The 17,422-nt window shown below is 37.9% G+C and overlaps 1 protein-coding gene across 10 annotated transcripts in view; it reads right to left on the bottom strand.

The window, feature by feature from the left end:
- Positions 1 to 1,765: 1,765 nt before the first annotated feature.
- Positions 1,766 to 17,422, bottom strand: part of ppfia4 (PTPRF interacting protein alpha 4) — a 125,124-nt gene continuing 109,467 nt past the window's right edge. For 5 of the 10 annotated variants that reach the window (XM_088640081.1, XM_088640089.1, XM_088640084.1 and 2 more), the window contains 12 exons: positions 16,293 to 16,374; positions 15,103 to 15,303; positions 14,950 to 15,012; positions 14,280 to 14,306; positions 13,559 to 13,734; positions 13,139 to 13,236; positions 12,005 to 12,025; positions 8,884 to 9,059; positions 8,005 to 8,073; positions 6,490 to 6,667; positions 4,616 to 4,707; positions 1,766 to 3,039 (listed from right to left, as the gene is read on the bottom strand). In XM_088640081.1, the coding sequence (XP_088496207.1) occupies positions 4,649 to 4,707; positions 6,490 to 6,667; positions 8,005 to 8,073; positions 8,884 to 9,059; positions 12,005 to 12,025; positions 13,139 to 13,236; positions 13,559 to 13,734; positions 14,280 to 14,306; positions 14,950 to 15,012; positions 15,103 to 15,303; positions 16,293 to 16,374 (1,150 nt within the window). In that variant the 3' untranslated portion in view covers positions 1,766 to 3,039; positions 4,616 to 4,648. The remainder of the gene's footprint in view (positions 3,040 to 4,615; positions 4,708 to 6,489; positions 6,668 to 8,004; positions 8,074 to 8,883; positions 9,060 to 12,004; positions 12,026 to 13,138; positions 13,237 to 13,558; positions 13,735 to 14,279; positions 14,307 to 14,949; positions 15,013 to 15,102; positions 15,304 to 16,292; positions 16,375 to 17,422) is intronic. The other 5 variants (XM_088640085.1, XM_088640091.1, XM_088640082.1 and 2 more) reach the window with 4 other exon arrangements.

The following is a 17,422-nucleotide window of genomic DNA, read 5'->3' as shown; positions in this document are numbered from 1 at the left end:
ATCTTCTGTAAATACACTCCTGCAACAGTCTTATTTGTTTTTGCACTAGCACCTTGCCAAAAAAGAGCTCTATCATTTCTGAGATGCGGTACTCTCAGGAAATTATTAAAATACATAGTGGGCACTGTATCCCTAATGAACCATGATTACAGAAGTGTCCATTGTCACAGACATCTCACAACACTTAGTTTGTTTCTATTGTTTAGGCACATAAAATATAGCATAGAACATTTCCTTAAGTGAAACCTGTTTCTTTGTATAACAAGTATTTGAAAGGTGGCTTAAACCTTGAGAATGATATTTGATTATTCTCACACAAAAATGCACTTCCTTGACACTAGGAACTTACAGTGTACATACACCACAACTTACAATGATATACCATTATTGCATGTGAGATAAGACACTCCACTTTCCCACGCTTTAAAAATGTTGATGAAATATATATTTAAAAATGTTGAGTTCGTAAAACTGTAACATGCTCAAGTAAGACCTCATTGAGAATATTGTGCACAATGTTTGTTGCCATGATACCAAGAAGATGCTGCTACAATTCAGTTCAGAGAAGAGCGACCAGGTATACTGTATTCAAACTAACAGACTAAAAGAGCTTAAACCTTTTTAGTCATGAATGGTAAGACTATGAAGGAACCTGATTCAAGTATTAAAAATCCCTAAGGACAAACTCATCCCATTGGACTTCTTCATGAGTAAACAGTAAAACATGATCCATAGGACACAAACAGAAATCAAGGGGAAACACATTTCAAGATGAGAACAGGAGGTAAAAGTGAACAAAAATGGTTGTGAGAGTCTAGAACACGCTACCTAGCCATGTTTTTGAAGTCAAAGCCCAGGTTTCTCTGATTAAAAAAAAAGTCCAGATTCATAAACCATTTAGCTATTTAAAAAACAAATTACTGTAGGTAGATGTTTTAATTTATATTCTCATTTTAAACGTACAGTATTTATGTTCTAAACCACAGACTTTACAAATTAATGAAGAAACAACTGTTTTACCTATCCAGCGCTACATTGGCAGTACCTTTGATATGGAATTCCGTTGTATATGAATTTGAGGTAGATAGTCTGTAGTGCTAGGTACTGTAATTTGAATTATTACTCATCTTGGAGATATCCTATAGGTCCATGCCAGAATATTGAGAAATTGGAACTAATTGATAGAATTGAATTGGGGTCCAATAATGGTGAACAGGAGCACAAACAAAAAGAATTAAACAGTTCACAAACATAATTCAAACATTAATGGCATTTTTCTTTCAAATAAATTAGTATAGATTTTTGTACTGCTTGGCATCAGAATACTGATTTATTACTGCTTTTGTAGTTCATCAACTCCCTTTGGAAAAAAAATAAGACCTTTTGATTGTTACAAGGCAAACTTGGCAAAAAATAAATACAGTAAATACAACAAAAAGACAGTATTAAAGGGTTATTAATTAAACTACAACTGACAGGTGGTTGTCAAAATCAGGTATCAACAACACAGTCTTAGACTTCTATGTCTGCACAATAAATAATGACGAACTAATACATGTAAATGTATAATCATTCTATTAGATCACATTAGATGGTTAACATTGGCATTATTCACACAACAAATAAGCCCACACATAATTATTTATAAAGCTACGGCATCTCAAATTTAACCTCCATCACTTTTGATTTTTTTGGCTCTGCACACTCCGTCAGACAAGTGTCCATATCTTTGCTAAGTGCTTAAACAAAAGTAAAGGACAACCAATATTTTTGAAGGTATTTTTATTAGTTGTTTAAATGGACTGACACCTATATGGATTCAAGTACAGTATTAGCATAACCTCAAAATGAAGTAGTTAATTTTTAAAAAGTCCTGTGTTTGCAACTGTTTTCTGACTGCAGTTTATAGTCAATTTCTCGGCTCTTTACACTAGACTAAACTTCTTATAGCTGCCAGTTTAGTTATATTTAATCTGAAGTAAATCTGTATATTTCCAATATAAGGGGAACTGGAGGCATGATATACTGTACAATCAGGCCTCTTATTGGACGGGCTTCACAGCTGCTTCATGTCCACATTTGTTTGGTAAATCCTAGCATCAGATAAATCCTTCAGATACTGTATATGAAGCCCTTGATCAGAAATCCATTGATTCTATTAATACCTGGGTCTCACCCAAAGCAAGACTAGTGGGTGCCTTTGACGTTCATATGCATTAGTATTGCAGTTATTACATCAGAGATCTATTTCTACCCAACCATGATAAATTCTTAAATTGTTAGCAACCCAGACCATTAACATTTTCAATATTACTGTTATTATACTAAAAGGGACAAAACATGACTGAGCTTGTTTAACTGCAGAGAATTGTCAAGTAACATTTTTTTAGGGTTCAAGAAATGACCTATTCTTACTGACAGATACCGTTGCAATGTCACCCACGCACTATTTCCACTGGTAAAAGAAGACTTCATAGTTTAAAACTGCACACCAATGAAGTACTAACCAGGTGAATAGATGTCAAACAAACAATAGCAGTCACTGGTAGGACAAAGGTTCAGTTTTGAACAGTAAGGATATCATTTAAATTCCATATAGATTTCTATAAAACATTTTCCAGTCATTCAGTTTATATACAGAAAAGAGAAAAAATAATCACCTTGCATAACCGAAGGAGAAGTCTTATATATACTATAGATACAACTAGGAAATATACTATGACCACCAGAATACATGATAGACCAGTTTAAAACAGGGAGCATCAGAACAACATCACAGCTACAAGTTAATTTGAAATACTGGAACACTATTGTAAAAACTGACGTTGCCTTTTTGTCATGTACAGTACACGCACTTCTTCTGTGCGTTCAGACTTCAGAGTCTAGGAGCCTCATCGTCCCTATTACACAGCACGTGAGGAAATCCTGTTGTAGTCAGGCAGTATCACTTCCCACAGTCATCCAAGACATCCTGTTTAAATGTAGAAGTTCACTCCCGAAAGGCCGCGAGCATATGTCCATATAGGTAATGAGAGTGCACTGTAAGGAATGGGACACAAAACACAACGGATTTGGCAAAAGTTAGAGAATGTTTTAAAAACAGGGTTTATTTAGCAAGCATAACTATTAGGAATTGTGGAGCTGTTTATTTAATTTCAAGAAAACAAAAGACTCAAAGGATTTTCATGACGTAGTTTGTCCACGTCCAGAAGGATATTAGCTATTTGAACCAGCCTGTATGAGCCAATGAAAACAATATTTTTAATTTTATCAACTAAAACCAGCACATAAGCAGCTCACGTGTTCTCATAAATGCTGAATGATGAAAAGTGCACTCAAATAGGGAACCCATGTTGTAAAAGTGTAAAATGCTGTAAAAGAGTTTTACATTTTTGTAAACTGACTGCAAGTGCATTTTTCCACAGTCCACAGAGAGGAAGTTTGGCTACAGTATGTCCAGTTAAAATCCAGTGTCTATTCCAAAAACATATTAAACTTCGCAATAAAACAATATTTTCTTCCTCCACACAAACATGCTGTCTCTTACTAAATTATTTATTTTAAAGTTGACGATGTTTCCAAAAAATAAGAATTTACTTTTTGCTTTGGAACACAAGAAGCATTGTTCAAAATCATTTGTTGAGGTCAAGGGTTGAGAGGTGATTAAATAAACGTACAATAAAGGAAAGAGTGTTTGCACTGAGATGCCACACGAGCCCAAGCAAGAAAACACAGCTGGAAAATTGTTGAACAATGTAAGCTGAAAAAACTAAATATTGAAATGTCGTTGTTCACCTACTGTAGCAAACTACAGGACAATGTTGTAAACTCTGTCCAGTGTTTAAGTGACACCTTGTGGTCATGTGGGAGTGCAACAGATTTGTTTTTAATTCTCTGAGGTGTCCCTGGAGGCTTTAAAAAAGATAACATGTTTCTACTGAGCTGAAAGAATCACAGACAGAGCCTGGAGACTCAGTGATTGAGAGCTCCTACCTTCATGACTCACTGCTGTTTGTTATTTCTGCTGAACAAAACTGAGAATCAGCAGGTGAACACAGTGTAGCTCAGAACCAAGACAAAATCTATCAAATATAAGTCTAAATCTAAGCCCTAAAGAAAATGAATAATTACAGTGACATGTTGACAAACTATTAATTTCTCAACTGATCAGCTGAAGCACCTGGCCACCAGGTTAAGAAGCCAAGTTATAAAAGTAAATACTGTTTGTGTCAGAAATTTAATAAAATATTCTTTACAAAAGTGGCATGAAAGAGGGCTGAAAGCTTCACACCATCAATTGTGAGTATTCCTTACTCCATATCAATCTTTTACAATATTATACCGAAATCTTTAATTACTGTACTTCTCTCTGTGAATAACTTGACATACACTGCAGAATATTTTCTCCTCAATATTCATTGGAATTTATTTGGTTCTGGCTTCTGTAAGCTGGTAAAAAAAGGAAATAAGCTAAATGTGAGGGCCTACAGTATGTCAATAAAATGCAATAAAACCCATTAAGACCGTGATTAGCGTGACCGAGGCACAAATAAAATGGAAACTGAAATTGAAATAAGGGCCTGAATATGACACAATGTTTCTGAAAAATGCTTACCTTGACTGCCCGCAATTGTTAGTCCCTTTTGTATTAACAAGAATAAGTCCGAACAGTGGAGGTGTCTATTCTCTGTGACCCTGAGGATCCAGCTGTCAGTAAGTCATGACAAACGCAAAAGGGAAACAACATGCTGTGAGTGGAACAGTCAAGCTGTGAGTACATCCTGAAAGGCACACAACCCCTGTTACTGTGAGAGAGTAACACACATAGCTCAGTCACTGTGTGAGTGAGAGTAACACACAACCCCAGTCACTGTGTGAGAGTAACACACAACTCCAGTTACCCAGGGCATATTTAGAGAGAGGGTGTAGAGACTATCAAGGCTAATGATGTCATTGCAATGTTTTCATGGACTGTAAGTAACTGTTTTCAATTTTTTTTAAAGAATTACCATTGTTTCCATTTAACATAAATTCAGTTTCATCCAATTCATGAATTTTGTGTAATACTTGCAAACGTAAAAGATTGCCTGTTCCTCCCTTGAAGTCACTAACATCATAAGTAATGACCTGCTGTTTCTGGGCTTGCACATAACAAATGGTGTTTAGTCAAGGGTAATTTTGGTGATTAGAACTGTAGCTAACATAAATCATGTAGGAAGATTATGAGCATTTTAATTTGTACATAAAATAGCTGCCTTCAGATTAATTTGTATTGAAGAAAATTACATATGGAATGGAGAGGGTCCACAGACAGTCACATTGTAACTAGTAGGTATATTTCACATTTTAATAAACAGTTTTGAGAAAATGAAAATGAATCTTAGCTGGAGATAAGATTAGACAAAAATACTTTTGCAGGTATATTGGAGTCACATAAGATCAAGAATTCACACAACACAAATTCTATAATTAGCTATTGTATCAAGCAATTCTCCATTCTCCAGGTGAGTAGGGGATTTGACTTGGATTTGTCTAAGATCAGCAGTTGTGCAGGCACCCACGGACACAAGCATAGATTACATTTGGGACTCTCCAGAGCGGAAAACAGAATAAATCTTTATGCAGGGTCACTAGACATACTGCCAGTGCCTAGTCAGACTGCAGCCAATAGTGTGGAATTACCTGTGAAATAATTTATTATGACACTTTGCTCATAACAGCAACCAAATGTGTTTGAATGGCTAAAAGACCTTTGCTTGTCAAAATGTTAACATTTTTCAATTAAAAGAAAGCTGAAACTGTGACTTTTCAATCTAAAACCCAACAGGGTTGAAGATTAGATTGTTGTTGAAAGTTGTTTTAACTTTGGGGCAATATAGTTTGAACAAAATGCACATCATTTTGAAGTCACATACCACCAGCCTGTAAACTGGTAAAGCACTGATATGATGATTTCTATTTTTATGTTGTTATACAACTGGACAAAATCCTTGGATAAATTAACTACTACCAAATGGGCTAGATGGGCCAAATGATTTTTTTCTCATGGTCTTTTTCTAACAGGTTCAGTATAGCCTTAAACTCTTAGACAGCACCCCTCATATTAGAAATGTAATCTTTTAATATACTACCAGGTATTCTATTAATAATGCATTTGCTTATTTTGGTCCTTTTGCTTCATTTCCACTGCTGTACAGCTGGGCTCAGTCTTCCTGACAATATTTTACAATAATTGTAAAAACGTCCTATAATATATACCTGCACAAATGTTTGAGACCAGGAGTGCTTACACAAGACACGGAGCAATGAAACCAATGTGGTATACAAACAGCAATAAATAAAACACGAAGGGTTAAGATGCCTTTTTAATTGTTTAGTTATTGTTCAAGCAATATACTTAAGGGCTATGACTGGTTCTGAACTGAAGTGTCAGCTGTGCTGTTCGCAAGGATGAATTGGGTAAAGGAAGGATTTCTGGACCCTACCGACCTTCATGGGGTATCTTCTTGGGCATCACCGCCACAGCGGAGGGAACAGACATGGCGGTGACGCGGAAGCCGGCGGGCAGTGTTTCCATGGAGCCGGGCATCATGCTGAGACCATGGCCGTCACGCGGGCGGAATCTTTTCCTCCACGAGGGCGTCCTCCGGAATGACTTGTCATCTCCCTGTGGAGACCAAAACCATTCCACAAGGAGAAAGAAAGCCATGGGGAAAGAAATGTTTTTTTTGGGGGGGGCAGGATTCAAATCCCTTTAGCATTTTAGGTATTGTCCAACAATTCTTTAACAAAAAGCCCATTTTTCAGTAAATGTACTGCACTCAAAATACTCTAAACGAAATAGAGCATTCCACAGACATCTCTGGAGGGTTGTTGCATCTTCATAATGAGATCCAGGAAGACAATGCAACATAATCAGGGACAGTTATAATTCAATTGTATCACTTAACTCTATCAAATAAGCAGTTAGCACAATGTGCAAACAGTCTATGTCTAGGTTTCAATCAAATTGCCAGCCTGATGAATCACAAATGGCTGCTGAACATCACAGTGCTGTTTTGCAGTGAAGTGAAGGAAATAATAAAAGGTAATACATTCATTTCTAGGCACTGCACATCTTGGCACATTTATTGACATTTTTTGTCTTTGCTTTCTGCAGAATTATCCACTAATGACAAACAAAAAAAACCCAAGAACCTCTAGTAGAAGTTTTTGGACTGTGGGTTTGGTGTTTTAGAGGTGTTTTTAGTGTCTTCTGTTGTACAGCAGGTTCCAATTGTACTTTATTAATCAACTAGTTACTGATTTTGAGATTATGTTTTTAACCATTAAGAAACTGGATGGGGTTACTTTTGGGAATTTCACATCCAGGCCCCTTTGTGGTGTGTGTTGGATGTCAAGAATTGGAAGTGAGTAACACTTGACACTGCTTATCACAATCTGGTCACATATTAAGAACAGGTTAGACAGAAATCAGCAACCACTTAATCAGCAAGTTGAAGACAGAATGAATGGAGCTCTATTTGAAATGTCTTTGTGATAACACACTTAACTGACTAACACACATAACTAAAGAGTGCAGGAACAGAATAGTATATAAGTACAATTACTTATTGTTCCTCCTCAGAACTGTGCAGGAAGAAAGACCAAAACACATGGATGTGCTCTAGGACTAGCGCTTGCAAACATCTTCAGTAGCATTGACAAAGAAAACAGGTCTGAAGATTATGAAAACTGGATGGTGCCATAGAACAAGACTGGTATTTTGTTGTACTTTTTTAGCACTGTTTTGTTTTGTAAAAACTTAAGTTTCAAGTGAAATTATGAAGCAGTTTCTTCTAGTGCCCAAAGTGTGCAATACCATTGCTAGGATTGTTGCATTTGTCTACTAATGATAAAGACATCATGTTTGAAACAGACCATTGCCATGAAGAATACTGAAAATGCATCAATATTTCGAAAGGAGAGAAGAAAGCACACAGAACCATTTCTCCCCCTCCTCACCTCATCCAGTTTCCGATCTGTACCCAGCGCAAGTAAATTGTTGAATTCTCGCTCTAGAACTTGTCTAGCCTGTAAAAAGAAACACAAACACCCTTTTGACTAACTCTCAATGAACACATTTGTCATTATGGGTCCTAAAGTTTCAGGCAGCATTTTTATTTTCAGCAGGATTTCAAGTTCTCATAGTGCACAACATTGGTTTACAGGTACATCACACCTAAATATTAATAAAAATGTATTTTCTGCACATCTAGTTTGAATTGTAAATCAAATCTTCTTTTACTACCATAGCATGGTTGGAATAAGGACCTGTGCACACCCTCTGACACATTGACATATGAGAATTATTTGTCATTTGTCAAACAGCAAGCTCCACTGTGCCTTACTTATTGCCAGATGGAAGAGTAAAGCATCTCTTATGAACAACATTGCAGACTCACACATGTCCAGCTGAATCCAGCTGAATCCAGCATGGCAATCTAAAAGAACGTGCTCATTTCAAGAACACACAATCTCAGGGTGCTCAGCAAATTGTGCACCACTGACTGGGGAGATGACCAAGTCAATCACAGCTGACTAATTAAAAAATCCAGACTTTATAGTTTATATGGCTCAGATTGTTCTCACTTCTTCAGCCTGTTGGGAGTCCTTTCGTACAGTATTTAAATTGCAAACCGAGAAATGGCACAGTTATGGCTAGTGGAGAATTTGAGCAATCTTTCACATACAGTAGCAGCTGGATTTAGCAGTTCTACAGATGTAAGGTCAACGTTATGTGAGGATGCTTAGGAACTTAAGGTATCTAATGTTGCTTTTCTCTCATAGGAAAAAGCACTTGAAAGCTACAGAATACTGATGTCTTCTGTCCACTGCAGGTACCTGTGTGTTCTGCATTGGGATCTGTAAGATAAGTGCCAGGCTACTGTAGTCAAAGTTCTCATCCAGTGCAATGAGAGCGCCATGAACCCCACTCTCCAGCAGGTTGTTGCTGTATTCCTTGAGTCCTACAGACTGCACCCAGTGAATCACCTGGTCATTAGTCCACACCAAGGTATCTAGACACCAAAAACAGAAAGAAATGGTAAATAACAACAATATTATATTAATAGCATACTGTATAGTACATGCATTGTATTCTTCAATGAACGATGGCAGCTCCAGAATGTCACCATCCAAGGCTTGAATGCCTGTCTAGGGCTCTGGGTCCACTTCACATGGCATTGCTAAAATACTGGCAAGGCTTTGCCTCACACACCAAAGGCTAATCTATGCTAGAAACATTTTTGAAGGTTTTGTTACAGGCATCTGATGCCCAACTGCCATGCCAATTGTAGTCAATACTGCATGTGCAAAACATGGGCAGTGCAGCAAAGTGAAAGACTGTGTGTGCTGTTCTGTTTTTTATGCTCTATTCTATTTGTATTCTTCATGACAAAAATTACCAAATTAAAATATTATAATGTTATAAAATAAACAACGACATACATATGCTATGGGATATAAAGCAGCTACTTCATTTCCTATTATGCCACCCCAAAAACAAGCCCAAATCCAACTATTTTTCCTGAGTGGTGAGTAATGAACAACCTGTAACTGAAATGCTGTACCAGTTGATGAGGTCAGAGGCCAAGTAAACAATGAGGTTTAAAACCACACCTTATATCCAGTTTGCTTTCAGTGACAATTTTAATTCAAATAGCATTTCAAGTATGGACAATGTAAAACATATTGATGAGGTGAAGATGAACAAAGACCTCTATGACCTCTTGTACAATTAAATCACTAAGAAGACAAGGTCATAAATTTAATCAGGTGCATATCACGAGTATTGTATTTAATAAACTGCATGACAGTGATATAACTGAATTAAATTTGCCTTATTTAAGTACTATATATCATATAACTCTACCATCTTTTGTAAAATTATTAAATATGTTGTTTGGTTATTTAGATTTGTCGATATCCATGATATTCTATTGACCACAAAAAATAATAAAAAAGTTGAGAAGCTGATAACATTAATAGGCTGTCACATGTTAAGCTTTTGCAGAGGCTAGAGCCCAATGAGAACAAATTGATTGCTACTTGACTAATTCTTTGAAACTCAGGAAGAAGAAAAGTTCACTTTTGAAAGTGAAATAGGAAGTCAATTTCTATTATGTCTGTATGACCCTTTAGTTAGAATATCAGACAGTCTATGCTTCGACCTATCTCTAAAAAATGGCTCATGTTCAGGACACTTAGGAGGTTCTGTCATGTCTGTTGAGCTGAAAGACTTGCTCACGATGGTCATGTCATTTTCACATTTTTTTTGAAACATAGAAAAGGCATAACTTTACAAACATATTTTATTCTCGATGTGAAACTACAGAAACATGCAGGTAGGTTGTTGCCTAATCATTTACGATGATATAACAGTACGAATTATACCTGCTGTTGCTTTACTGTTGGCGAATCGTTGGATATTTAAGCATAAAAATCTCAAAAGCCTTCAGCCTATGCATACATGAAATACATTTGAAGTTGGATTTACAAAGCAAACGGCAAGAAAAATGTCATGTTAAGGGAGCAGAAAGATGGCATTTTTGTGTTAAATTGCACAGAACACACATGAATGTAACAAAACATGGGAATGCAAAACAGAAACAATTCCAGGAGAGCACACAAGCTGTTGCTGTAGTCAACAGAGTAATGCATTTATGCAGAGAGTCGTGGTTGGTGCTGATTTTTTAGCAGCAGTATCTCGTAATGAAATATTACCTTTTTTTTTCTCAGTGTGGCTAATAGGCTACTATAGAATCAATCATTTTAAGTCAGATTTGAGCAAAATTATTTTGCTAAATACAGTCTAAACCAGTCCTCCCTTTGCAAGTGCTTCCGAAATGTCTGCATTTGAATTGTAAACTACTAGGAAAGACCTTATTTTTTATTGAGGCAACTTCCAGTGTCTTCTCTCAAAACAGACAGAATTATTAATTCCAAGGCAGTGGACCCTGTGATCTGTTAGTTTTTAAAGTATGTAGTAAATGAATGTTTTGCGAAAGCTGCAATCATTAATAACACAAGAGGGAATATATACTGATGGAAAAAAAAGCACAACATTTTCTAGAATGAGAATACTACAGTTATAGCTTATACTGTATACTTTCACAAAAGGTTGTCAATTTGTTTTAAGCCCTCTGAACAACAATACAGCTTGTTCAGTGAGGAATAGCAACTTGCCAATCACACGAAAACTCGTTAGGTGTACTTTTACCCAACAAGGACCTGGTGGAACAATGCCTGATCAGGTCACCTTTAAAAAGGCCTTAATTCAAAGCTTAAGGACTTAATGCTTAAGCTTAGGTCACTGAAAGAAAAAGGCCATACTTAGTCAGTTTTCTGTGCATTCCTTAATGCCTTTAGTGTCATCGGAAGCAAGGGAGAGGGCCTTTAGCATGTTTCAGGCAGGCATGTCATGTGCCAGGGTTGCCAGACTATATGGAGTAAGCCACTCCACTGTGTCCCGACTGCAGAAAAGGTTTCAGCAGACTGGCAGGACAGATGACTGTCCAAGATCTGGTCGCCCATGAGTAACCACATCAGAACAGGACAGACACATCAGGTCCATCTGAGAGATCGTTTCAGATCTGCCACCCATACTGCTGCTGAAACTACCGGCAGACATAAGGCCCGCATCAGTGACAGCACAGTTAGGCTCCATGCTGCTGGCCTTAGAGCAAGGCGACCTGTCAGAGGCCCTCTGCTCACACCTCCTAGACGTCACACCCTACTGGCTTGGGCCAGACAGAGGCTGCGATGGACTAGTCAGCAGTGGCATCAGGTCCTCTTCACGGATGAGTTACTCTTCACCCTGCTCCACACTGACAGGAGGGCCAGAGTGTGGAGGAGGAGGAGGTGTTGCGTTTCTTTTTTCCATCAGTATATATTTTTAAGCAAAGTACTACAGTTCTTATATTTAATTTGATTTAAATAAGTGGACATTTCTTGCTTCACTTACCAAAGACAGCCACTGTTGGATCTGTAATTTTTTAAGTAAAAAAAAAAGCTTTACAGAATATGACAAAGACACACTTCCTAGACACAGTATTCCCCCTGGTGCCTTTCTCACTAATTGGGATTAAATGGAACCTATGCTGTTCAAGACACTCCAGACAACTATGGAGAGGGCCATTAATAGAGACATCCATACTGTTGTTATTTCATTGCTACTAAAAAAAGAAAAGAACCCCTAACTATGTTGTAGCTATCAACCCATGTCCCTAATTAATTCTGATGTTAAACTGTTTTTTAACAATGGGAATTACTGCCTTGAAGCTTATCTTTAACAGATACTTTCAAATAATGCAACAATAAGTAATAGGAGTAAGCAAAAAGCAATAGGAGTTTTTTAATTGTTATCATACAAGGAACATGAGGAAATTTTTTATTTTACCCTAGGGAAGGTCAAAGTGAAGTTGTCTGTTTGGTACACATGAGCCAGCAGGTCGAGACAGCTGGGTCAAGTTCACATTGCTGTGAACTTGTGCTGTGCTGGTGGTTTAACGGTTTACTGTTCTGTGTGTCTGCTGTGAAATCTCAGCTGTTGGCCTGACTTAACCAGCAGAGCTGTGAAGTAATACAATACTTTGGGGTAATCCACTTATGAACACTAGGTGCCACTGTTTAGTTGTATTTATTAAATATATCGTTTACTAATTTTAGGGGATAATAATAGAACCTAAAGCTTACTAAAAGCCACAAAACAATAACATTTTCCAATTGAAAACAAACTTAAGCATACTCTTTCAGCTAAGAAAACAAAGCTGTAATTTTCACACTTTGAGCATTTAATATATATATATATTAGATATAAAATGCATCAATATCAATGTTCAGTAAGAATGCATTAACATTTAGACATTAGGGGAACAGATCCAAAACCTTTCCCAAAATATCTTGATTCTGTGCAGACAACAGTATTATTAAAATAATCTCAAAGTTGAGAAAGATTGAAGGAGAAGATCTCAAACTTTCAAAATGTGTAAATTATTTTGAACCAGCCCTGCACCTGACGAAAGGAATCAATGGTGTACATCACGATGTTATTAACTCACATGCAGATCTTCTAACTATAAAACCATGAAGACCTTACCTTTAATTTCATGTTGGCACTCTTCTCTTCGTCTCTCCAGCTCTTTTCTGTCATAATTCAGACGCTTCAAGCACATGATCCCATACTGTAAACTTGCCCTTTGTTATAGTAAAAGAAACATTCAATCACATGAAGGCCTTCCAAAAAAAAAAGAATGTTTTGTCTCAGGTATAAAGAGTTTGATTTTTGGAACAGTGGATTTTAGAGACATTGGTTTATAACCAGAGTTTAGGTTAGTGACCTGCAAACGTTCCTCTTCACATCTCACCTGTATGTAAATCTATATTAATATTCATATGATGTATTTAGATATGTTTTAAAATAAAAATCTAATAATTAGAACAAAAATCTTAGAGCTTTAGTGTGGCAGTGTTTCTGTATACACTGCAGGTGTGTCACGGGAGAAAGATGAAAGCTCACCGATGAAAGCTGTCCACCATCTTGAGGTGTGTGCGTAGGTCTTTCTTGGTCAGGTGATCCAGCATCCGGGCATCGACCAAGCACTCCATGAAGTAGCTGCGGTACTGCGGCAGACCCAGGCTCGGGAGCCACTCGTTCCCAATCCACTCATGGTTCATGTCCCCGTATGCCAGCGTCTGGCAGGAGGATTAGCAGACACGCATTGGATACCTCTCATGTTAAGACAGCTTGAGAAGAGGAGTGCAGACCGATCTTTGCTTACCCTAATGCTGATTGACAGTAATGAATCTTTAGCAAAGAGGGGAAAAACATCTAGAGTAGGAACCACTGAGGGAAAGTATAACAGAAGAAACAGAATAAAAAATACACTAAAAGCATTTGCGTAGCTCAACAAATGTTACATTAGGTGTACTTTACAGTTCCTTGCCACTGTAATGATGCACTATGTCATTCTAAACCACTGAAATCACATTTTTACATTGTGATAATACTGTGCATTTGTATTCACACTGCACACCAATATAGTGGAACCACCATATGCATGCTTTACACTACAGTACTGTACTGTTAAGTCCTTTCTCAAATGAATTAAGCTGGAGCAATGAAAGCACTGAGGTGACGTGAGCAAAACTAAACACAGCACCTGTTCATTGTAAAACACTTCCACTGGCAATGGCAATGGTCTTAAGAGTTCAAAGGACACTAACATGAGAGTTCTCACCTGAGCCCAGCTTCCCCCTTCACTCTCCTATCAGTTTGTTGTGACAGCGTGTTAGTACAGGGAGAAAGAACTAAAGGTTAGTTGAGAATCTTAAAAACATCACCCATTGTAGTGCAGTAAGAGGGGAGATCATTACACTCACACTGCAGCATTTGCCAAGACGCGACTCATGTAGTAGCAGTGTAAGATACAGTATCCATTTCATTGTATGCACTCAAACCATACATTAAAGTGTTAGATTTTTCAAAGAGTAATAATCCTGAAACATACAGTACAAAACTAACAATCTATCTAAAATGCTGCATTCTTATCAGTTTGGGTTTTTTCTCAAACCAGGACAGCCATGTCAATATGAAAAATTACTGTTCTATATAGTTAAATGCATCATTATAATCCTGATCTCTTGTGAAATTACCTGTCAATGATAAACCTATTTCTCTTTCAAAACTGTATCGGTGAACAACAACTACATATAAAGTTTAAAGGGGTTTGTTCCTATTTAACGCTATTCGATGTGAATGACGCAGCACTGTATGTTACTGAAGCGTGTCCCAGTACTTTATACTTTACAGCACAGGCGCTAGCCCATGGGAAGAAAATCTCCACCTCAAACATGCAGCATATGCATCTCGCTGCGAGCGGAGGTGGGCATCACACGCAGCACACTGACCGCTTTGGTGGAGGCCGCCATGTTCTCCATCTCCTCGTGCGTCACCCACACATTCCCGGATGACTGGACACAGAGCAAAGAGAAGGAGCGTTGTAGTCGCGGGCTTGAGAATTTGCAGGGATGTGGTTGGCGGGGGTGTGTCGGCATACTCACAGTGCGAGAGGTCAGCGGAGCAGAGGGGCTGGTGAGAGAAACCATCTCCTGAATCGCAAGGCGCAGCTTCAGGCGATGCAGGGGGTTGCTGATGCCAATCTCCCTCTGGATCTCCGTGTCAGACAGGGCGGACATGATGGCACCACTCTTCACGTTGGCACGGCAGGCAGCTACATACCAAGCTGGCATGCCCACCCACAACTGGGAACATTGTGCCAGAGAAGAGGCTTTAATTGATACTGAGACACAGGCCCTAATTGATACTCTTCAAGTACAAGCTGTAGGCACAGTTGAGGAAATGTTCTTCTGCTTTCACTTTCTTGTTTTCTTTATGAAAATAAGCTATTCACTCCTTAAAAAATATCAGTTTAGTTCTTTAGCTCTTTTCTAAAGCATTAAGCATTTTAGCTCGCTGTATTATTTATTTGACAAGTACAATGGATTGTGACACTCTAAAAAATGAGGAAGTGTGGAGTATATGTATAATATTTGTATAATGTAGGAGACACGTTTAATGACAACTGTGGAGTTGAAAGTTCATAGGGAATAATTTTATTATTGTAAATAAGAAAAGACATTTGACTGAAGGAGAAAAATAAAAAAAATATATAGATGTTAAGCCATCCAGTGGCTTCAACAGGTGTTGAGTTAATAATTATGAAAGCCACATAAAGAATTAATACATTTAAAACAGTATACAATGTGTTTTTAGAATCTCAATGATCCAAATTGCTTTTGTGTCATTCATCCCATTTCTAACCACTATCCAATACAGGGTTGCAGAGGAAAGTAAGGTGAGATACACCCTGGACAGGACGCCAGTCCACCACAGGGCACACACAGACACAAACTCTAAACCTAACAATCACACCTGGGCCAATTTTACCAGAAGCCAATTAACCTACCGGTGTGTCGTTGGACTGTGGGGGGTAACCAGAACATATGTACAAACTCCTTGCAATTACTACCCAATGAATTGAACCCAGGTCCCCTAGCTAAATGGCAGCAACGCTAACCACCGTGCTCTGTGCTGCACATGTTTTTGTATCATAACAAAACATTAAAGAAGCCACTACACACATACTGAAACTGTGTAATGTTTGTCCTGCAGTGTCAAGTAACATGCCCAGTATCTTAGAGTGAAAAATAAAAGGTACAGAGGAAAACCCACACAGATGCGCTCTTCCTACCTCAAGCCAGGAAACAACTGTGGGGCCATCCCACTGGGCGAACGGAAGGCCCTTCCTCCTCGCTTCTTCTAGCAGCTCGTGTCTAGAAAGAGGGGGGTGAATGAACAAGAAAACGCTAATCATACAGTATATGGCCAGATCTTCCATTTCAGTGCCTACAAATAAATTAGCATTTAATTTCATGTCTCTAGTTGAGCAGCAGCAGAAATGAGTATACAGTATGAGTATGATGGTGACTTTGGACATTAAGCATAAAAAAAGAAAACACTCATAGAATAGTTTATTTTTAATCTTTTTTCTGGACATTAGAAGAAATGCTACTTTTTTAGCGACAGTAATTGCCTTTCTTCAAGCTAGCCAAGGAATTGGGGATTTCTCCCTTTTAAGTATTAAACAGATCTAACAAAACAGTAGCAATGTAAAATGTTATTTTACTTAGGGAACCAGAATTGTTCTGTTCAATTAAATGTGATTATTTCATTACAAGGAGACAGCACACAGTTTTGCTAATCCCTGATCAGTACTTGCAGTCCTAAAATTTCCATATCTTAACAGAGCATTATTTCTCTTGCTTTCTGCTTCCACATCTCTCCATTGGATTCTAGGCTAGAGCAATGCTGTACTACACTTTCACCCACGTAGGTTGTAGTGCAGCTCTATAAGGGCTATAGACAGACAACAAATTGAATCAAAGGGGGGAGGACAATTAAATAAAACACTGAAATAAATCAAATAAGGCCACGGTTTTTATAGTACTGTACAGTAGAATTCTAATGTATATGTATGCAAAAGTTTGTAAAAATATATGTCTATGTAATCCTTTACATTATATACAGTACATAGAGATGCTGAAAAAATATCATAAACAGATACTGATACAGTATGCCACTTGTATGAATGCAAGTTATCTTAGGATCTAGACATCTTGGGTTGGAGCCTGGGCCATGTCACTAGCCCACTGAGGCTGGGATTCCTCAAGGAGCAGTACAGTGACCAGTTGTGTGTCGGATGGAAATAGTCTGCCAGACTCTCTTGGCAAACACAGAGACCCCTGCAGCCTCCCAGGAGCTTGGAGCCTCACTGTACTTTAGGTGAAGAACGCACCTCTCCTTCGAGGGCTCTAGCACAAG

This window comes from Lepisosteus platostomus, chromosome 7 (assembly GCF_059453375.1).
Source record: "Lepisosteus platostomus isolate fLepPlt1 chromosome 7, fLepPlt1.hap1, whole genome shotgun sequence".
In the NCBI taxonomy this organism is placed as follows: Eukaryota; Metazoa; Chordata; class Actinopteri; order Semionotiformes; family Lepisosteidae; genus Lepisosteus; species Lepisosteus platostomus.
This window is presented reverse-complemented; position numbering and strand designations above follow the sequence as displayed.